General features: G+C 36.9%; 1 protein-coding gene across 2 annotated transcripts in view; it reads right to left on the bottom strand.

Annotated features, from left to right (window-relative positions):
* Positions 1-24,844, bottom strand: part of LOC145984516 (uncharacterized) — a 55,483-nt gene that overhangs the window by 5,483 nt on the left and 25,156 nt on the right. For both annotated transcript variants that reach the window (XM_083118170.1, XM_083118171.1), the window contains exon 5: positions 1,334-1,390. In XM_083118170.1, the coding sequence (XP_082974296.1) occupies positions 1,334-1,390 (57 nt within the window). The remainder of the gene's footprint in view (positions 1-1,333; positions 1,391-24,844) is intronic.

Below are 24,844 nucleotides of genomic sequence, written 5' to 3'. Positions count from 1 at the left end.
TTAGGGGAAACGTAAATGTATATACTAGATCCGAGCCGATACCACCATTTCTATCTTGACTAAAAAATATTGATATTACATAAACAGAAAAAAGATGCTATAAAATCATAGATAAAACAGCAAATATTCATCATCAAGACCGCTAAAATTTTTGTAAAAACAACTGTCCTGGCAAGAAAATTAATGTCAAAGAATTATAAAAAAATGAATATTTTTTGAATAACAAAAGGAATGATAGTACGTCCTGATAAATATTTAATGTGCATTATTCTAAGTAGTGGTGTACATAAATCTTTAGAGAAGCCTCCCCAATGGTGTAGTGGTACCTCCATCACCTTTTAATCAATAGATCCTGGGTTCGATACTCAGTGGAGGCACATAGTGATTCGGGTCCCACTTTAAAATGTAGGTCATGTCCCGATTAGCTTATCTTCCTAAGCACTGCTATTCAAAGCATATGTTACCAATCTAAACTTGGCGAAAATAATTAATTGATTGATTGATTTGCTTTATTTTACTTCGCATTTTGTACCACTTTTGGCACATTTGCGAAGATCTGTATAAGTGATGATGTGATGAAATTGATGAATGGACACTCACAAACATTAATCCCCAGGCCAGGATTCGAACCCGAGACATCTGGTGTCATAGTGCAATGTGCTAACTACTCCGTCATGGGGGCCGGCTTTTGGCGGAAATAAATAGCCATCATTGGCCGATACCAGCAGTCACACAAAAGACAGAAGTGAAGAGGATATGTATAAATTGCTGATTCCCCTTCCAGCATGGACGTAGATAGAACAAAACTAATTTCACAGTGACTTTCATCCCTCTTTTCCAAGAAATCCTCAACTACCTGACCTGGCATTAGTGCGGCGGGGGGTTAAAACGTACACCTATCTTATGATCATGATCTTCAAGCAAAAATTGGCAATGAATATTTTAAGCAGTTACATGCCTGCATGGTCACGTTTGGGTTCAGCTTTCACTTGCCCATGCCTTTGATCTTGCCAACTGCTTCCCAGGAGGGTGGGGTTTATGATCCAGTGTTTCTAGGAAAATCTATGGAACTTCCTGTGCTGGTCTCCCAATCTGTCACAAGGAAGGGTGAATTAATTTTTGAAATGACAAATGTTGAGACAAGCTGTTGCCTTTGCCCATTTTTCTAGCCACTTAAAATCTTTTGTATCAGATGGTATCGGTAAAAGAAAATCAACCGATACTCACCAATGCCGCCGGTATCGGACGATACATCGGTGTCGGTGTATACCCTGTGCAAAAAGAGTTAAAATATAAATTAACTGGAACTTACAGGCTACTGACTAACACCTACCTTCTTGCCACTGGACGGGGAATTGAAGAACCGAAAAACCTCAACTTCTGGTGTTCTCTGCAATTATATTTTTAATGAAAATGAGTTGTGCTTAATAATTGCATACAGTAACACAAAGTCAACCATTAAAATTCACCAACAACTTTTCAATTTGCAACCCTCTAAAGGGCACAACAGTGGCATAATATAGCCTAATTCAACCGAATCAATTCAGTCAAGCACAAATTTCAAATATCCACTCTCAGATAACAGTTTTTAATTTAAGGGAGGGGGAGAAGATTCATAACAAATATGATGGTAATCCTTTTTGTAATATATATATTTTCTACTTGACATTTGAAACTCAATGCTGTCACCTTGTGAGTACAAGTTCCACGGTTTCATCTCTGGTGGAGGCACATTGCACAATGGTTTCAACACCACTTTAAACTGTAGGTCTAACTTACCTCAACACAAAAGTGAACTTCAAATTAACTCAAACAAAACCATTCACAGACAACACATGTATTGCATTTTCAACAATGAAAACAATACAACACTGACGGAAACCATAAGTAGTATGATTGGACCTATAACCAGCGCGAGAAAGTATGAACCCCCCTCAGGCAGATTTGCCTACACTTAAAACTTGCTCAACATGCCCATATGAGCTTTTTGCTCAAGTGTGGAACCCCGTCTAATCCAAGATTTTTGTAAAAATACCCTCGGGAAGTTCCTGAGAAAGTATGACCCCCCTCAGATTGATTTGTCTACACTTACAAAAGGCACTTCTGTCAGATTGTTGTCCATAAACCTGTCAAAAATATGCCCCTCTTGATATTTTTTTTTTGCCCACACCTAAAACTACGCCAAAAATGCTCATAAGAGCCACACCCACACCCACCCACACACACATATTTACTTCCGGTTTAAGTTCAATTGGGCACCAGCCTCAACTTGTATATCTAGTATTAAGATAATGTAATTCTTCTAGAATTGTTCTGTGACTCTCTCATTTCTTACATCATAAAGATAAGATTTTTCCCCTATAAGAATAACACTACATATGGTGTCATCAGGGAGTGTATCGTGGAATTCACAGATAATTTTAATGTTTGTCCTGTCATTAACCACAACATGTTTTCTTTTTGAAGTGTTGATGACAAACATGGGTCTCTGTGCTTTGAATTCATCTGGTGTGTAATACATGTCAGTATTGCCAGTAGTGACCCTTTTGTATGCTGTAAATGCTTCATATAATTTAAGGAAATCATCCTTGGACATGTCTAAATTATAATTTTCTCTAGGAAATACCTCATTTCTGCCATTTTTAAGATAAATGTTCTTGATGTTGCAGTTATCAAATTTACTTGAATTTTTTTCCTGATTATTGTGTCTTCCAGTCTGAAACAATACCACCACAAAATCCGGCATGTCATATTGTATACTGGAGAATGAATTTGTAGCATCAAACTCATAATAAGTACCAGCGGCAGGCTTCTGTACACATTGATATGTATAAAATTGTAAAGGAACCTGTGGATTTTTTATTATATCTGCTTTGTATTTAAGAGCATAACTGGCTTCATATTCAACAACTGGGATTCTTAGCTCCATAGTCTGAATAAGGCACTTGCCCTCATCAGGTAGGGTATTAGGCAGAGCTTCCCCTGTGGAGTTTATTGCACTGTACCTCATCAAAGCATTGTTATCATTGGCAGCTCTTCTAAATGTGATTCTTAAACCACCCTTCCACATAATATCTTTGTAATCTGAAAAGAATCCTGGCAACAGGCGCATAGGGAACAGCACTGTGTGGTTCTTAGATATAATTTTATCACCAGACTCAAATCCACCTATTTTGTAGTAAGAAGCCTCGGTTTTGGATAATTTTAGTGTGGCCAAAGCTGTGGAGGTAATGCCGGGATAATCTATTCTGTTTATAACAACACCATGCTTTCTGATCTCAATTTCAGAGAACAGATGCGGCACAAAATTGTCTACCAATCTTATATTTGAATTTGCCGGATAATCTGTTCCATCGAGCTTTACAACATCAAATTTGATGTATAGATCTGCTCTGTGGGGGTGTATAAAGCCATCCCCTACATCAAGATCAACCTCAATTTCTGTGTTGGGTTGATTTAAATTTGCAAATGTCCTCCTGTTTGGGGGGAATGATTGCAGCTCATAACTCTCAATATTTTCCATTTTTTTTGTATGTATTTTTATTTAAATATTAATCTCTATGATTGCAGTTGTTGTGGCTCCAGCAAAATCAACTAATTCTTCTTTTTCATTAGTGACCATCAACTCAATGTTATCTATTCTATTATGGCACACAGGAAAATATAATGTTGGGGATGGAGTGTAGATGATTGGCTCCATAAATTCAGAATTAGGTTTGAATGTTGCAATGATGCCAGTTTGTTTGTGAGTGCCTATGCCATTTGATTTGGTGATCATACCCTCAGCCACATTACAGTGAATATTCAGAGTCTCTATGGCTAAGAATTTAGGTATATTAATAGCAGTGTGTTTGATGGCCGCTTCAAGTTTTGTGTTGTTCTCAAAGCCTAACAGCTCTCCTATAGTACCCAGATCCACTGTTTCTGTAGCAGATACAATCTCTACTCTGTGAGTGACAGAATTTTGAGTTAATACTATACCTCTGGGTAATTGAGCATTTAGAGTGGACAGATTATACTGCCCTGGAGTGATGACAATTTTTTGATCCCCTACTGCAATTGTGTTGTTGTGGTGTGTAATATTAGGGATCAAGTACATGCCATAAAATGCTCTGAGAGCTATTGTTTTGGGATACACTATATCATCATGTAATTTGAGTTTCAATTTTGAATTTTGGCTGGTGAGATGGAATTCCCCCATGATGTTTCAGATACCACAGGGCCTTTTGAAAATTTTCAATTGATGGTTTATTTATTTGAGACATATATCTAAGAACAGATAAACACAAATGTCCACAATTAACATCTTTGAAGTTTTGAACACGGGCATTATTGTAATAAAGATTAGCCGATTTTAGATATTGTACTAAATTTTCAGGTGGAACACCTCCAAATGAATCAAACACAAATGCATTATTGTTTAAATATTTAAGATAACAGATCCAGTGTGTGCCCTGATTTTTGTACTTATCCAAATTAACAATGCCACACTCTTTGTTGAGTGGTTGTTCTGGTAAAGAATCAGACATGTACACACCTCTAAAATTTTTGATGCCCAGTGGCTTGATTAAAGCTTCAATATCTTGGTTTGTAAGCGACTCTTGTTTTTTTTAAACTTATTCATGGCTCTCTTAACACCTTTGCCTTGTTTCTCCATGGCCAGGTTGTGGCGCCTCTGCTCATCTAATTCTGCCCTATTCTTTTTGGCATCTATTACTGTTTTTGCTATGGCAGCTGATCCCCCAGCCAAGCTCCCCACAGCCCCAAGTGCTGCTAAGATGGCCGGGATAGTAAATATGAAACCCCCCACATGTGATTTTTTTCTAGATTGTTGTAATTTTTTTAATTGGGGGGTACTAAGCAACAATTTCATACCATGGCCCTTGGCAATACAAGAGCTTTTTTTCTTGCGCTGCTTTTGGGTTAAAAGACTATCAATAGTTTTAAGAGATTTAAGACCTGCATAAGGTATTTGATACATAACACCCTTGGCCTTCATTGTAGGTTTATTATATACATATTCACAGCCCCCACCCCAGTTTTTGTTTGGTGTTCATAGCTATGGTGGTCCCCAATGCTGCTATTTTTTCACTTAAAGAAGCATCTTTGCTTACAAATCTACCAAATGCAGCCTCTTCTAATTTCTTGTCTGCAACATGTCTCTTGTCAAGATCAGAATGTGTGTTGTATGCTATGTCATGGTCTCTACAAGCAGCATCTAGGGGATTAACACCAGGGTCCCCTCTGTTTAATCTATGGTCCAATTTTGTACCGGGACCACAATACTGATAGCCTGGAATATGTAGTTCAAATGGCAGCTTGTTTATAATGTCATTAACCAACCCCCGACCCTCAGAAATATTCCAAAATTTAGGTGGTAGAGTATTAATAATTTTTATAAGATATCCAATCCCCTTAGTGTCATTCACTATAAAATTAGACAATTTGGTGCTTATCATGTGCATAATTCCAACCTTTTCATTGTAAAAATTGTGGTTGCCAGCATTTTCCTCCCCAGCTATCACCAATAACCTATCTACAAGTTTCCTGACATCATCAACCCAGACAAATTCTTTAGGCAGGGTGTTGTATTGTTTGATTCCACTGCCAGTCTTGATCTGTGACCATATGGGCTTGATTAAATTGTTGTATTTTGCTCCACTGCTAGACTTGACTCTTTTTTGTGTGGGATCATTGTTCTGGTATAGAGCATCTGATTTTATTAATATTTCTTTGTAATGTTCATAATCTTCATCTGTATAGCTGCCAGGCCTTTTCCTAGTCATCAGTTCCCACAATCCAGGTGTGCCAAGATACTTAACAAAAGCACCCTTTTCTCCAAGATGAGATTCTGAATATACAATTATATCATCTCCCATAAATGTTACTCTGAAATTGCCAATTCTATGTATGATGCTACCATCATGCTCTGTGTTAGCATATAAGCCAAAGACCTCATCTTTGTTGTCTTTAGGTGTGCTTAAATATTTTTGAGCAAGAAGACCCAATTCAATAGGATCCAGAGTAGCTTCAATTCTTCGAGGAGCAACAGGACTAGGTGTATGAATACTGGAAAGTGGGGTGATTGGATAATTTAATATGTTCCTTGCAGCTACAGGTACAAGCTCTGTGATCAAATTTTGATTTTGCTCTGTAACAGTTTTGATATTTTTACCTAATTCACTAATAGCATCAATAATAGGCTGTTCTGTTTGTTTGTGTTGTTCATAAATTCCTCGGTTCTGTGATTTCCATCCCTTAAATCTTTTTACAAGATAATCTCTTAATTTAAGATCATCAATGATTGGCCTTTTCATGGTTATTTATATATGTTTCAATGTCTAGAAAATTGTTGATTTTATTTCTGTATTTGCCACTATTGGGTTTTCTTGTCATATCAATTGTGACAAACCCATAACTGTCCTGGTTCCAGCACCTACTGCAAAACTTGGAAAAATCATTGTAGCTCAAGTCCCCACCTACATATTCATCATGTATGTGTTTGAGGTTGGTATGATCTTGATGAAACACACATATAAAATTGCTGTTGTCTCGGACCAGCTGCTTCGGTATTTTTGAAAAAGTCTGTGCCAGGTAGAAGCAATCAATGTTTTTGTGTCGGCCCTGTGTAAAAAAATTTCTACCTTGTTTTGATTATCCAGTATAATCAAAACAAGGTTATCCAGTATAATCAAAACAAGGTTAGAAATTTTTTTACACAGGGCCGACACAAAAACATTGATTGCTTCTACCTGGCACAGACTTTTTCAAAAATACCGAAGCAGCTGGTCCGAGACAACAGCAATTTTATATGTGTGTTTCATCAAGATCATACCAACCTCAAACACATACATGATGAATATGTAGGTGGGGACTTGAGCTACAATGATTTTTCCAAGTTTTGCAGTAGGTGCTGGAACCAGGACAGTTATGGGTTTGTCACAATTGATATGACAAGAAAACCCAATAGTGGCAAATACAGAAATAAAATCAACAATTTTCTAGACATTGAAACATATAAAAATAACCATGAAAAGGCCAATCATTGATGATCTTAAATTAAGAGATTATCTTGTAAAAAGATTTAAGGGATGGAAATCACAGAACCGAGGAATTTATGAACAACACAAACAAACAGAACAGCCTATTATTGATGCTATTAGTGAATTAGGTAAAAATATCAAAACTGTTACAGAGCAAAATCAAAATTTGATCACAGAGCTTGTACCTGTAGCTGCAAGGAACATATTAAATTATCCAATCACCCCACTTTCCAGTATTCATACACCTAGTCCTGTTGCTCCTCGAAGAATTGAAGCTACTCTGGATCCTATTGAATTGGGTCTTCTTGCTCAAAAATATTTAAGCACACCTAAAGACAACAAAGATGAGGTCTTTGGCTTATATGCTGACACAGAGCATGATGGTAGCATCATACATAGAATTGGCAATTTCAGAGTAACATTTATGGGAGATGATATAATTGTATATTCAGAATCTCATCTTGGAGAAAAAGGTGCTTTTGTTAAGTATCTTGGCACACCTGGATTGTGGGAACTGATGACTAGGAAAAGGCCTGGCAGCTATACAGATGAAGATTATGAACATTACAAAGAAATATTAATAAAATCAGATGCTCTATACCAGAACAATGATCCCACACAAAAAAGAGTCAAGTCTAGCAGTGGAGCAAAATACAACAATTTAATCAAGCCCATATGGTCACAGATCAAGACTGGCAGTGGAATCAAACAATACAACACCCTGCCTAAAGAATTTGTCTGGGTTGATGATGTCAGGAAACTTGTAGATAGGTTATTGGTGATAGCTGGGGAGGAAAATGCTGGCAACCACAATTTTTACAATGAAAAGGTTGGAATTATGCACATGATAAGCACCAAATTGTCTAATTTTATAGTGAATGACACTAAGGGGATTGGATATCTTATAAAAATTATTAATACTCTACCACCTAAATTTTGGAATATTTCTGAGGGTCGGGGGTTGGTTAATGACATTATAAACAAGCTGCCATTTGAACTACATATTCCAGGCTATCAGTATTGTGGTCCCGGTACAAAATTGGACCATAGATTAAACAGAGGGGACCCTGGTGTTAATCCCCTAGATGCTGCTTGTAGAGACCATGACATAGCATACAACACACATTCTGATCTTGACAAGAGACATGTTGCAGACAAGAAATTAGAAGAGGCTGCATTTGGTAGATTTGTAAGCAAAGATGCTTCTTTAAGTGAAAAAATAGCAGCATTGGGGACCACCATAGCTATGAACACCAAACAAAAACTGGGGTGGGGGCTGTGAATATATATATAATAAACCTACAATGAAGGCCAAGGGTGTTATGTATCAAATACCTTATGCAGGTCTTAAATCTCTTAAAACTATTGATAGTCTTTTAACCCAAAAGCAGCGCAAGAAAAAAAGCTCTTGTATTGCCAAGGGCCATGGTATGAAATTGTTGCTTAGTACCCCCCAATTAAAAAAATTACAACAATGTAGAAAAAAATCACATGTGGGGGGTTTCATATTTACTATCCCGGCCATCTTAGCAGCACTTGGGGCTGTGGGGAGCTTGGCTGGGGGATCAGCTGCCATAGCAAAAACAGTAATAGATGCCAAAAAGAATAGGGCAGAATTAGATGAGCAGAGGCGCCACAACCTGGCCATGGAGAAACAAGGCAAAGGTGTTAAGAGAGCCATGAATAAGTTTAAAAAAAACAAGAGCCGCTTACAAACCAAGATATTGAAGCTTTAATCAAGCCACTGGGCATCAAAAATTTTAGAGGTGTGTACATGTCTGATTCTTTACCAGAACAACCACTCAACAAAGAGTGTGGCATTGTTAATTTGGATAAGTACAAAAATCAGGGCACACACTGGATCTGTTATCTTAAATATTTAAACAATAATGCATTTGTGTTTGATTCATTTGGAGGTGTTCCACCTGAAAATTTAGTACAATATCTAAAATCGGCTAATCTTTATTACAATAATGCCCGTGTTCAAAACTTCAAAGATGTTAATTGTGGACATTTGTGTTTATCTGTTCTTAGATATATGTCTCAAATAAATAAACCATCAATTGAAAATTTTCAAAAGGCCCTGTGGTATCTGAAACATCATGGGGGTATTCCATCTCACCAGCCAAAATTCAATATTGAAACTCAAATTACATGATGATATAGTGTATCCCAAAACAATAGCTCTCAGAGCATTTTATGGCATGTACTTGATCCCTAATATTACACACCACAACAACACAATTGCAGTAGGGGATCAAAAAATTGTCATCACTCCAGGGCAGTATAATCTGTCCACTCTAAATGCTCAATTACCCAGAGGTATAGTATTAACTCAAAATTCTGTCACTCACAGAGTAGAGATTGTATCTGCTACAGAAACAGTGGATCTGGGTACTATAGGAGAGCTGTTAGGCTTTGAGAACAACACAAAACTTGAAGCGGCCATCAAACACACTGCTATTAATATACCTAAATTCTTAGCCATAGAGACTCTGAATATTCACTGTAATGTGGCTGAGGGTATGATCACCAAATCAAATGGCATAGGCACTCACAAACAAACTGGCATCATTGCAACATTCAAACCTAATTCTGAATTTATGGAGCCAATCATCTACACTCCATCCCCAACATTATATTTTCCTGTGTGCCATAATAGAATAGATAACATTGAGTTGATGGTCACTAATGAAAAAGAAGAATTAGTTGATTTTGCTGGAGCCACAACAACTGCAATCATAGAGATTAATATTTAAATAAAAATACATACAAAAAAAATGGAAAATATTGAGAGTTATGAGCTGCAATCATTCCCCCCAAACAGGAGGACATTTGCAAATTTAAATCAACCCAACACAGAAATTGAGGTTGATCTTGATGTAGGGGATGGCTTTATACACCTCCACAGAGCAGATCTATACATCAAATTTGATGTTGTAAAGCTCGATGGAACAGATTATCCGGCAAATTCAAATATAAGATTGGTAGACAATTTTGTGCCGCATCTGTTCTCTGAAATTGAGATCAGAAAGCATGGTGTTGTTATAAACAGAATAGATTATCCCGGCATTACCTCCACAGCTTTGGCCACACTAAAATTATCCAAAACCGAGGCTTCTTACTACAAAATAGGTGGATTTGAGTCTGGTGATAAAATTATATCTAAGAACCACACAGTGCTGTTCCCTATGCGCCTGTTGCCAGGATTCTTTTCAGATTACAAAGATATTATGTGGAAGGGTGGTTTAAGAATCACATTTAGAAGAGCTGCCAATGATAACAATGCTTTGATGAGGTACAGTGCAATAAACTCCACAGGGGAAGCTCTGCCCAATACCCTACCTGATGAGGGCAAGTGCCTTATTCAGACTATGGAGCTAAGAATCCCAGTTGTTGAATATGAAGCCAGTTATGCTCTTAAATACAAAGCAGATATAATAAAAAATCCACAGGTTCCTTTACAATTTTATACATATCAATGTGTACAGAAGCCTGCCGCTGGTACTTATTATGAGTTTGATGCTACAAATTCATTCTCCAGTATACAATATGACATGCCGGATTTTGTGGTGGTATTGTTTCAGACTGGAAGACACAATAATCAGGAAAAAAATTCAAGTAAATTTGATAACTGCAACATCAAGAACATTTATCTTAAAAATGGCAGAAATGAGGTATTTCCTAGAGAAAATTATAATTTAGACATGTCCAAGGATGATTTCCTTAAATTATATGAAGCATTTACAGCATACAAAAGGGTCACTACTGGCAATACTGACATGTATTACACACCAGATGAATACATTGATTGATTGATTTAGTTTATTTTACTTCGCGTTTTGTGCCTCTTGGCTAATTTGCGAAGATGGGGATGAGTGATGAAATGATGAAATTGATGAACGGACATTCACAAACAACCAAGCCCGACCGGGATTCGAACCCGGGACCCTTGGCGTCGCAGCACGATGTGCTAACCACTCGGCCACAGGGTCGGGCTCCAGATGAATTCAGAGCACAGAGACCCATGTTTGTCATCAACACTTCAAAAAGAAAAACATGTTGTGGTTAATGACAGGACAAACATTAAAATTATCTGTGAATTCCACGATACACTCCCTGATGACACCATATGTAGTGTTATTCTTATAGGGGAAAAATCTTATCTTTATGATGTAAGAAATGAGAGAGTCACAGAACAATTCTAGAAGAATTACATTATCTTAATACTAGATATACAAGTTGAGGCTGGTGCCCAATTGAACTTAAACCGGAAGTAAATATGTGTGTGTGGGTGGGTGTGGGTGTGGCTCTTATGAGCATTTTTGGCGTAGTTTTAGGTGTGGGCAAAAAAAAAATATCAAGAGGGGCATATTTTTGACAGGTTTATGGACAACAATCTGACAGAAGTGCCTTTTGTAAGTGTAGACAAATCAATCTGAGGGGGGTCATACTTTCTCAGGAACTTCCCGAGGGTATTTTTACAAAAATCTTGGATTAGACGGGGTTCCACACTTGAGCAAAAAGCTCATATGGGCATGTTGAGCAAGTTTTAAGTGTAGGCAAATCTGCCTGAGGGGGGTTCATACTTTCTCGCGCTGGTTATAGGTCCAATCATACTACTACCTTATTCAACAAAATAAATTCATAATTTTATTGTAAATAATTTCTTCCATATTTTTCTCTGCACATGTCTGAGTGGGTTAGAGATAGCAAATGTCACAGCTTTTAATTACCAATATTTTAAAAACGAAGTCACTGTTCAACACATTCTTTCATTTGTGATACAGCAGCTTAAATTGGTCAAAAGATTTGTTACTAGAAAAAAAAATTCTGAAAAGAAGCATTATCTATGATACCCAGGAACTAAAGAAGTATATATACAAGTGCATATGTGTGAAGAGTTTTGCCAACAATAATGCAAACCACCAATGATTAATGAATTTGAGGAACAACAAAAAAGTCTCCAAAATAATAACTTTTCGAGGTCAAAATCTGGGTAAATTTCAAGCAGAATAATGCAATGGTATATTTCTGAATTTGCTGTTGTAGAGTGGCCTTCCAGTTTCTCTGATCCCGATTCCACCATAGCATATACCTATTAGCTCTAACTACATCTAAACAATGAATCAATCCCCTAAGGTCAGTTAAAAACACACTTAAAATGTTCTGGGAATACAACAGCAGATGGTTACATATATGCATGTTAACTTATTTATTGATTACAAGGCGAAACCACAAATTTTATGGTTGAACATATGTACTTGTAACTTGTTATGTATAAACAACAAATTCCATTGAACTCCTAGTCTCATAAATATGTAAAAATATAATCAACCTTCTCATTTTTGCATGAAAAATAAATGTGAGGGTTGATTAGAAAATATGGTAAAAATTGACATTCAATAAACAGTATATATAGATGCTGGTACACTTCCTTTCAGATAAAGCGGCAGAGTCGTTTGAGTTAAAGGCCTCCCCAATAGCACAGTGGTAGCATAATCACCCTGTAATCAAGGGGTCCAACGTTCGATACCCAGTGGAGGCACATAGTGGTTTCGATTCCACTTTAAACTGTGGGTCCAGTCCCGATTAGCCTTACTGTGCACAAAGTGGACTTAAACACTAAATCAACCAACCAACCAACAGGGTTACATTCAAACGGTGAGGAAAAAATTGGGAAAAAAAAGGTTCGAAAATCTCAGTATCCCTTAAGTAATGTAAAAAAAAACCTGACTCAATTCCTTCACTTGGGGAAAAGCTCGTATTTATTTGAAAGCAGATGAGAGTGGATGATGGTTCAATTACCCTTTAGCCTAGCATAACATAACAGCAAAGTAGTCATTCACCCAGGGGACAAGGCTTTCAATTCCAGCCTGGGCATGAGTGTTCTTTGCAAGTGTCACTTCATCAATTTTATCATGTCATCATTTATCCACATCATTGCAATTAGCCAAAAGTGGAAGAGAAGTGACTCTAAATAACAAAAATTAAATCAAATTGAGATTCAAGATGCAGACGGGAGAAAATAAACGATCCAAATCAATAAGAGTATCTCTTTTTCTGTAAGGGCCCAAATGATGTAACTTCAGGATCACATTCATTTCTTTCTCTTACTTACATACTGATTTCCTAGCATGTCATTGAACACAAAAGTAGGATAACAAATCTCGCAAAATCAGTACAGGGTGAATGAATGTCTTCGTGGATTCCTGAATAATTACTCTTCTTCATGACATGAATCATTTAAAAATAAAATGATGTATGTGCCAATGACTAATAAGATTCGACATCACATAGCAAAATCTGCTTTGTTTATTGGAAGCTAGAACACGATGGTTATTTGGGGGTGGAAACAAGCACAAAACCATAACGTACAATCGCCTTCAATAATAAACACACGCAATCTTTACATACATTCTATGAGCAATGTTTGAACAGCAAGCAGACACTATCTCATAAAGTATAATTGCTAAATCTCACCCACTCCTGATTATTTTTTTTATTATTATTTACCAAGTACGAAGTGTTGTAATAATGTAATATAAGATTATATTAAATCACTGTAAATATTTATGCGATGCATATCTCGGGAATGTTTCTGCTCATCTTCTTGATTTTTCAGTGATTGGCAGGATTTTTGGCAAGATCCTTCTTTCATTCAGCTGTCAAACGCCATGTTAACACACATTAAGAATTAATATATCATAAATACATGTTCTTAAACAGCATGTTGTAATCAAGGTGTCCCCATTTTAATATCAGGTGGAGGCTCATTGCACAGTGGTTCGGATTCCTGTTTAAACTGTATACGTCCAGTCGCCATTAGCCTAACTGTGCATAAGGTAGACTTAAAACAACGACAACAACAACGCACACACACACATACAATCACACACATACACAGAAATACGCTGTTCTTTGTTTGTGCTCTTCACTGTGGACCTAAAATATGTGTCGGATTTTCAAATGATAAACGACAAATATTATGATATTTTCAACTTTTGAAACTACCCACCTCAGACTTTACATCACATCTTTCTGCAACAGGAAATGCTGGACGTAAATCGCATAAATTTTAGTGGAAATATCTCGTCCAAAGCCGTTTACTTTCCGAAAAAGATTTTGCAAAGAAGTAGGTTTGAACCCATGATCTTCAATTCTGCAAGCAAACACGATCCCCCTACGCCACGCGGTTCATGTTAGTTTATGCACTCGGTTCAAAGGATGAAGACATACACATTTCTGTTGTAGTGTAGAGCTGTGTGAAGTGGAAAGTTTTAGGTGTTTGCTCGAGCCTTTAGGATAGCTGAGGATTAAACATTATGACTAGGGCTCGGAAGTTGATGACCTAAAAAATAATCATAAGATGACCTATAGAATGACCTAAAAATGGTAAAAAATATTATAAAATAATTTTTACTGTGAAAATGAAAGCTTTATTTTTTTCATAAATTACATGAGAGTAAGTTGTCTAATAAGTCGATGAAGCCCGTTGTCTGGTGGTTGAAACTACTGAAGCAAAGGGGAAAGAGCAACTAAGTGATAATGTAGATTTCTTTGTTTACTTCAAGGTTACATAAAATATACCTCAAGGTTTTTCTTTATAAATCATTGATCTCCTTTCTGGTGAAAGCACATAGTGGTTCGGATCCCTCTTTAAACTGTAGGTGCAGTCCTGATTAGCTTTACTGTGCATAAAGTTGACTTAAAACGACAAATCAACCAATTAATCTCTTGATCAGAGTGGGCCTTTTACGATACTGTTGTCGGCCAGCATTCGAAAATACAGTTCTGCTTTGCGTACACAAGAGTATAATTTCATTTAATATTGTGACTAATTCTACTTTAAAACCACAAATTAAAGCGATAACAGTGTCCAGATGAAGAACCTCAAAGTAGTCTTCACACAAAGTATTGCAATCCATTGCCAAACATTTCAGTTAAGAATAATATTATGATTTTCCATTGACCGTTTTTTCGATTCATAATGAATTTGCTAAAAGGACCATGTCAAGAAATCTAATTATGTAAGTTTTACTAGTAAATGCATTTAAAATGCACGAAACAACAGGGGAGGAGAAAAATTAACCTAAAAAATAAGTAAAAATGCAACAAACACATTTAAGCTTCGGCTGGATGTTGAAAGAAATCCAAATTTCGAGGGTGTCGTTAGTTCCGTTCTAACAACAGTACCAAGGGAACACGAGGGAGGCGCTGGCATCGCTTCAAGAAATTCTCCTTTTTCCCCATTCACAAACCCTCCCATATTCTTACCATCGTTACCCAGTTTCAGCAACCCGACCTCGCTGCTTTTACGATCTGGCAGGGAGGGCGAGAATAGAATGGTCGTGTCCACTGGCCAGTGACAGATGTGACGGAACCCTGAAGAATAACTGTTTTCCTTTCCTTTCTTTCTTTTTTTTTTTTTTTTTTTTGTACACATCGTCCTTTGAGATCACCAGCCTATGCACTGTGAAGCTGCATGTTTCTTTTTGTTTCCTCCTTCGGTACATTCATTTCGTTACAGTAAAATGGCCAACTAACATAGATTATGTAGTAAAATACCTAAAGTATAAATTCTCCGCTTTGGAATCAGGATTCTGTTGTTACTGTTCTCGTATAAGAAGCTACACACTTTGTGTTATCAGGGCCTCTCCGATGGCGTAGTGGTGACGTCGTCGCCTTGTAATCAAGGGACCCCGGATTCAATACCCGATGGAGGCACGTAGTGGCTCCAGTGGCGTAGCAGCCACCCCCGCAACCCCTGCAATGCTCTTGAACTTTTTATATAATAGCAGGAATTCCACAGATAGTGTCGCTTATAAAAAAATCGATTTACGAAACAGAAATCTGGTTCCCAGTAACATCATATACGACGTCTGCGATAACAAGCAGTGACGTATTATCTCAGCCAGAGGGGCCCCAGTAACTTGTCATATGGGTCCCCCTCCGAAATGCAGAATTAACTTACTTGCTCGCAGATGTCTATCGATAGGAAAATATCCCTCATCTCATACCTTTGTATCTATGCAGTTTGTCGTAAGCGTAGTGTAGGGTGTCAATGGTCTACAGTTATGAATCCAGTAGAAATATTCAGTTGCTGAACCAGTCTATCCTTATTTTCCAATAAACATCAAAATTGTTAAATCGTAACCTTTTAGTTTTGCACGTGATATTTAAAATGTAACTTCGCACCAAATATTTTCAAGGGGGGGGGGGGCAATTCTTTTCATATTGAAATAAGAGCTGAAATGAATTTCCCACATTGTCTACACTTGATACGTTTTACTTCAAAGGGACCGAAAACCTCAGTTAAAGGTGGGACCCATAGTAATTTATCCCTTTGCTGTAAAGACCATTATCCCATTCTCTGCCACACAGGGTATACAAGTATGAGTTAAATATGACCATTATCTTGTGTCATTTTGTAAGTTCATTTTTCTTACAATTTGGCATTTTGTGGACATTTCTGTCGAACTAGTTCTTATTTTCCAATGTGTTACGATTTTTTTGATCTGCAGTGTTCGAAGGGAAAATTCCTAGCTGCAAATTTCCTTGTTCGCGTTGGGGATAGAAGGAAGGATCCTTGTGTGGAACAACTTGAAGATAACGAAGGAGAATGATTATGCAAATTCGAGCACTGATGGTCTATTAATAAAAGGTTATTGTTTCATGAAAAAGTCTTTAAGAAAGTTTGATCATTGGTCTATCGAAAAAAGAATGGCAGCGTTAAAATTATGAATAATGATGTTGAGGTCTACTAACCTGTGGCAACCTTCTTTTATTTGGGGAGGGGGCTCAGTCCTTCCAAGCTGCATTTCATTGAGTGACAAATTTTCAGTGAATAGAGTTCCTTCGCAGCTTTATTATCTATCACTCAATACTAGAGTCCGCAGTTATTTCTTCGTAGCAGATTGAAATGTACCTTGTGATAGGTTACTACCGACAATCTAGATGTCCGGTTCAAGCCCCATTACTGAAGGATAAGTTTGTTGCTTGAGGATATTACTCACTCAGTATTAGAAGGCTAATATGAGCGACTCTTACGTTGAATCTTGGCCTGGAGGAACCAGGGATGCCTTAGGGGCTGAAGGCACGTCCACCTCAAAGTCCAAAAGAGGAGTGTTTACTATATTTTTACAATTCCACCAAAACAGTATTTTTTTAATATCTGTGTAATATATGTAACTTCATTAAAAAAATATTTCAAGCAAAAATACAAAGCATCACGAACAAAATATTTGGCAGCTGGAAGCTTCCCCCTACTCCAAAACTGATTCCTGGCTGTGTCGCTGCATTGAAGTAGAGAAAATATTTCCAGATTCTTCTTCCAGTTATTTTTCAGAGATTAAGACCATCCTAATTTAGTTTCAAGAAGGTACTACTGTGATATAAGTCGATAACAAAAAAATGGGAAGGTATAATATTTGAGGTAAAAGTTAATTTCTTGTACAACGAAGGGGAAAGGGCAGCTAACTAGCTAACTATTGTAGTACCTCCGTCCCACTCTGGCATCATATTTTTTTTTTACACTAAGGGGCCCATTCAATATTTTACTTGCAGGGGTGCCCAAAGATCTGTGCTACGCCACTGAGTAGCTCGGATCCCACTTTAAACTATACGTCCAGTCCCGATTTGCTTTTCTGTGCATAAATTGGTCTTAAAACAAGTTTAACAAACAAACGTTTTGCTATCAGTTCACAATTATAATTGGCTGTGCTCTAATAGTTGGGGATATTGATAAATGTCCAAAATCGATAGATGCACGTAAAGAGTGAGGTATTTGCAAAATTTCCGGCAACTACTATTGAAGCATCGATATATTATAAATTGTACATATATAGTCTCCCCACAATAACCAAATATTAGCAAGCAGATGGAGGACTTCCCCTTCCCTTTCAGATACCATTCTGTACATAACCGCCGAACTCGGGACCTCTATTACTCAATATTAGTCTGTTCGATACCCAGTGGAGGCACATGGCACAGTGGTTGGGATCCCACTTTAAACTGTAGGTCCAGTCCCGATTAGCCTTCCTGTGCATAAAGTGGACTTAAAACAACAAATCAATCAATCAATCAATTAAGATTAGTCAAAAACAGGCACGTATGAAGAAATATATTTCGGGGGAAGAAGAGTACGAACCAAGTCTCAGAAATAATAATAATAATAATAATAATAATAATAATAATAATAATAATAATAATATAAATGATGAAATTAAAGTATTCACATTAGATTAATGACATTAATGAAATATGTAAATTTATTAATAATGTATTATTATTATTATTACTTGAATAGGCAAAAAGACAGTGTAAGAACAGGGATATAACAACACGTATTCTATATCTAGCTTAGGTGTAGTTAATATCGCAAAAAAATGAAATGGGAAATGAATGTCAAATAGATCAAGGATCGAATATTTATTGAATAACAAAAAAGAAGGTTGGATCCAGTAGACGAAAAGTAAATTTCTTTGTTAGTTCCAGTATGCATAAATCTTCTTTGACACTGGCCTTCACAACCGTATGTTCCCAATATAATCGCTGCCTTCCAAAAGTTCGGAAGAAATAAATAACCTTCGATTATACAACAAATACTAAAACGTATATTTTTATTATTTAATTTGAGTACTTGATACCCTCTGGCACTGGCGTACGAAGAATTAGAGATTATAATTATATTTTCTTTTGGGGGGCTGAACTTGTGAACTTTGATGGTGCATAAACAGTGGCGCAGGAACATTTTTCATCTGTAAGGTACAAAATTCGTCCTGCATATTATATATATATATATATATATATATATATATATATATATATATATATATATATATAAATGTGTGTGTGTATGTTACACACACACGCACATAAAGTTGGGGCATTGAAAATTCCATTTTAGAAGAGCACACAGAGATTTCCTGTTTTTTTAATTAAATACATTTTATTTATTTATCTATTTTTTAAAGAATTTATGGTTATTTTAAAAACAGATAATTTAGAACATAAAGCTCGTTTTGTGCTCATTTGGAAGAGGATGAAACGAAAAATCAGAATTTTGTCATTTGAAAGTAGCGAATATCTATTAATTTTAATGCAGGGTGTTATTTGAAGGGACAATAGGAGGGATTTTCCCCCCGTCTTGTTTTGAAACATCAAATTTCTAGTTATGAGTGACACATCTCAACCGGGGATCATTATTTCCACACTTGTAAACTATATCGTACATATGGTGTTCCATTTGAATTCAATTAAGTTTACCACATACAAAAAATTGTCTTTATGCAATTTATGGTGACTGTGTACAGTGACACCAATTTATATGGGTCCATGTATTCGGTATGTTTTCAGACTTCTGGTGATTCACAAGTACTCTTGTATCGAACACTAAAACAGGGCGGCGTTTCTGACGTATGTTGAGTCGCTTGGTCATTTAATCTTCTTCGAGAGCTTGTTGAGATCTGTAGTATTTTGTTGTGTTTTATAAAAAGAAGTCGAGGTGGTCCCTGATCGAGGAAAACCATACGTTTGAAAGCATTGTTTTCAATCTTAATTGCACAATATGAATGGCCGCTTTGAAGACAGGTTTATGTTTGCATATAGTCCTATTAAATGCACACACATGGCATTTAGATGATTAAGAAAGTGTGTTTTATGTCAGGAAACATGTCATGTCAGCCAAGACACATTTTCACCTCACTCAAGGATTATGTGAATTCAATTGAAATTGTAGGTACCAATATCTACAACTGAATGTGAATGCGGGTACCGTGCTAAGAATCTAACCTTTACTGAACAGAGTGAGATTAAATATTTGGTTGAATCATAGAATACTTTGCCGTAAATCAATTTCAGTGTTGGCGTTTTATTTTCATTTGGTATGAGCTCAAATTACAATTTTAAACCTTCGTTTTAAAAGTAATTCAGACACAAAAAAGGTTATTGGGGGTTATTTTAATTTTTTTCGACTTTATTACTACCTTCACTTGATTTTTTATTTTCTAAAAAAATGGGGGGGGGCTGTAGCTTCTTCAGCACCCCCTCTGCGTATGCCAGTGCCCTCTGGATCTCCCTCCCCTAAATAGTCCTCGGCTCAAAAGTGACAGAAAAGCCAAGGTGAATTCCTTTTTATAATCTCTAATTCTCCGAAACTATTCTTTTTGGAATGAAAAATAGAGATTAAAGTTGATTTGAAAAAAAAAAAGTATTGAAGGACAATAACTGGGAAGTTTTACCTTTGTAAAGTCGGCTGTGCGTCTCACTGGCCTGCAGGAGACTAAGATTAGATTCCTGGGCGTGTTTTGTAAGGTCAGATTTTTGCGGCCTTCTCTCTGCATAAAGCGGCTCTGGGCTTCACCCATTCTCAAATTGGTACCAGTGGAGGACGACACCCTAGGGGCGGGGGAAGGCTAAAGGAATCTGGAGCGTGATGCTTAAAAACCAAAGGATAGAGAATGAAAGTGAAAATAAAGATTGATTGATTGATTTGTGGTTTTAAGTCCACTTTATGCACAGAAAGGCTAATCGGGAGTGTACCTACAGTTTAAAGTGGGATCCGAACCACTGTACCATGTGCCTCCAGTGAAAATAAAGAGGCAAAACAGACTGAAAGAGAGGAAAAGGAAGAGGAAAACCAACCAAAACAGACTATAATAACAGAGGGAGAGGTGGATTGAGAGAAATGAAGATAAACATTTCTCAAGATCGAGTGAGAAAAGGAACAAAGAAAAGAAACAGTACAGAACGATAAAGAGATGAAGGAAGGAAGAGAAACAAAAAGAGAGGCATACAGAGAAATCTATAGAAAGAGAGAATGAGAAACAGAAGCAAAAGGTAGAAAGCGAAATAGAGAACGAGCAAGTGGAGGGAGAGAGAGAAAGAGAAGGGCAAGAAATGAAGGAAGCTCGATATCCGAAGAGCCAGGGAGAGAGAGCAAAGAACGCAGGAGGGAAAATGGAACAAGACCTAATCGTGAAAAAGATACAATGGTTTTACACACACAGAGAGATAAAAGAGTTATAAATAAAAGGGAGTTTTCTGTATTACAAGTCCTAGACTCTCCCAAGTCTCATTCCAGCTCAAATGAGGCGAAAAAAAGTCGCCCTAGCTTCGAGTGTAAACGAAATTTTAAAATTTTACTCGCTAAACTGCTGGAAAAGGAATACAATTAAATTGTATTCAAATATTATGCACCATTACCAAGGAGGGCCTACCAGATGGCTTAATGGTAACACCTTGTAATCAGAGGGCCCCGGGTTCAATAGCCGGTGAAGGCACGCCACTCCCGAAGGAGTGGTTTGGATCCCACTTGAAACTAAATATTAAGATTTCACCAGATTTCTGACTGTGATGCACCGCAAAGTCATAAGTCCTATAGGCTCGAATGTCAGTTAATGAATGAATTCTTCCTTAGTTAATGTTACCAATGTCAAATCACTGTTCAAATTGAAGGGGATTCCAGGTAAGTGTTTCCTGTCTCATTTTCCCCAGCCTCTACATCTTCCAACCAGTAACATAAATTTTCCCCTTCGTAAATTTTCTGTTATTTTTATATAATTTGTCTTTTAATTTTTAGGTTCATTTAATGCCGACACGTCAGTCAAAATTGTCAATTTTTACATAATCTTACATTAATTTTTGTATTAAGTCCTATGTTATGCACAGATAGGCTAATTGGGATTGGACCTACCCCTAACCCGGGAACCCTTGATTACAAGGTGATGACGTTACCACTATGCGATCAGGGAGATCATTAATTTCAGATGAAATTCATGGTTTGGAAATAAATTTATTAAAATGTTGTCACTCCACACCAAACTCACACAGAGCATTGTCGTCCTATTAAATTTTGCGCTTTATACGTTTCATAATAATAATAATATGATGAACGTTAATTTAAATTTTTATTTTATTATTTACATTGAGCCTCAATAAATTAAAATGAATCAGTTCTTGGGTGTCACCGCACCGCAAAAGATTTAGTATAAGTAATATAATTGTATTAGGTAAAAAAAATGTCAAGATGCGAAAATGGGAATCTCTGAACCACCCTCTTCCATCCTACATTTTCTTCAATTCCCATTATGATGCATAACCTAGATTTGTAAAAAAATCGGAGAGCATCACAGAGTAAGTCAACGAAGTCAGAAGGCTTCAAATCGGGGGATCGAGCCGGCCAGGGAATCAAGCCACCTTGGCCAATCCATTTCTTTGGGTAATTTTCATCCAGCCACAGTCGCACGCTCAGGCAGAAATATGCATGGGCGTAATCAACAATCATTTGATCGAGCCATTTTTCATGCCCCAAATCTTAAAAGGCTTCACTTATGAACATTTCTTGAGGAACGAGATGGCATGTTGTTGGAGGATGTGCCTCTACCTACAAGACATGACATGATTTATCAACATGATGACTGCCCAGCTCGATCCCCCGATCGATTTGAAGCCTTGCGACTTTTACATTTGGAGCCACATGACAAAACACCGGTAAACTCACAAGAAGAGCTCAGGGAGAGGATCTTTACAGTTGGTAAACACATCAAGGACACCATCACATCATGAGTTAAGAGACCAAATGTCCGTAAAAACCTGCGTGCCTGCATTTGTAACGGAGGTGCCCACTTTGAGCAAGACATATAATGTTCTTTAATTGTATTGTTCATTGATTCCATTCACATGAAGATGAATGAAGTATTATTTCTTGTACACAAATGTGAATGTCAGCAACATTCGTACCTTGTTGGATAGCAGATGTCACAAGGAAGTAATTTATGTAATTTGTAAGCTTCGTGTCATACCATTTTTGTTATTAATACGTTGCCAAGTAAACTAAGAGTGCAATTTTCTATCATCACTTGTAAGTTTAGACCCACCCGTTACTTACACGTGATTGTTATTTGGGACAAACTTTTTTTTTCAACAAACCACTTATTTGTTAGCTATCAGAAAATGCTAAAATAAGCTCCATACAATGAGCAGTTTTTTCTCAATTCATCTTTTTATGTGGAAAATTGTCATTTTTTAAAAAAACAATTCAAATTAGATTATCTCGAAAACTACTAATTTTCGGACGGGGTATCATATGGTCAAATTTATTGCAAATTGTCTCTACGTTAACACTTTTCAGGGAATACATCTAATTACCAGTCATCCTGTGTATATATATATATATATATGTGCGTTGGCCTAGACCATCAGTACTATTTCAATATGTACCAAACTTTACACTTGTATACATGACATGGTTCTCTAATTCCCTCCCTTTCTTGGTTGTTCTATAAATTGCCACGCAAAAAGGAGACTAAACTTGATGGAAATTACAACAACTAATTATGCGCAATTATTGAAATTATCTAAAACAAAACTGTGGTGATTCTTTTTCCACCCCCTCACTGTCCCTTTAATCCCAGATTACGTAAAAACCGGACAACTTAACAGTGTTGAATGTACAATTTTATACTAATAATTTCGCACAACAAGGCTTTTCATAAACGTAAATAAATGCATCCCTTAATCCCCTCGGATATGACGTTTCTCTAAGAACAATTACAATGTCCACCGAAAACTAAGCATTGGCTTGACACCAAACAACTTTTGCATGCAAAAATGGTTGAACCGTGACCTCTAATCCTTGAGACTAGCCACAATCACTCTGCCGGGACTGAGAGAACCTTCCAAGATTTCCCCTCTCTCCCCAAAAAAATGTAAGACTGTCAACCAAAAACTAAGTGTTGGCTTGTCGCGAAACGAATAAAAATTGTGTGGACTTATCTATGCATTTCCATGAAGTAAATGGTACACCCGTGGCCAATAGCCATAGGACTAGCCACAGCCACTCTACCGGCATTGAGGGAACCTTCCAAGTACTCCCATCTTGCCCAAAAAATATAAGAATGACAACCCCACTTTCCAGTCTCTTCCCTTTATATAGGCGTTTCAAAAACAGACCAGTAAACAGGAATTTTCCACCCTCACGGGTTTGAAGGTACAAGATTTTGAAACTAACTAAACACCTTCTGCAAGCTGTCTTTCACCGTCACGTAGGCCAGCCCTACAGCAGGTTACATGGGAAACTGCATAAAAAAAGAAGTATAGCTGTCACTAAAAAAATAACATTGAACATACACAAACACCAATAAAAAAAGGATTGTGTAGTGATTAAATCACTACAATACACGAGATTTAACATGTTTTCTTAAATGCACTTTTTACAGATATGCTAATCTTGACTTGAGTGATCATAATCTTAACGTGGTGAGCTTGTTACTGATATCTGCATGCGAGGAAACGAAGCTGGCACAATATGTTAGCAGGTTGTAGGAGGAGCAATAATGGGAAAATAGTGCTTTGTGTGGGTGGCACAATTTATCGGTATTGTTTAATTGCACATAGCTTTTCTTCCAGACAGGACCAATTGTAACAATGAGGATGAATGATGGCCCGACAGAGGTCTGACTCGTCTAAATCAGTATACGCTTTTTCTAAGGTATTAGAACTTGGATTATTTGTTAATAAGGCTAAATATAAAATAGAGATAAAAATTTCGTCTTTAGGATTGTGCATATTTATGTGTGACCAGTCTTGGTTAACCTCTTCACACATAATGTAGATAGGAAATATTGGGGCATCACGTCTTCAAAGTTCAAATTCATATTGTCGTGACTAACCTATTTGAAGGGAGAATTACTATGAAGTAGCCAATTTTCTGTCAGCTGAGGGTAAACAACTGTACACACAAACACACATGCGCACACACATTCATACTTGCCCACCCATACAAGTTCTTCCACACGTGT

The sequence above is a fragment of the Lepisma saccharinum genome, chromosome 2 (assembly GCF_977018435.1).
Source record: "Lepisma saccharinum chromosome 2, izLepSacc3.1, whole genome shotgun sequence".
Lineage (NCBI taxonomy): Eukaryota > Metazoa > Arthropoda > Insecta > Zygentoma > Lepismatidae > Lepisma > Lepisma saccharinum.
Note: the sequence above shows the minus strand (reverse complement) of the source record. Positions and strands in the feature narration are given on the sequence as shown.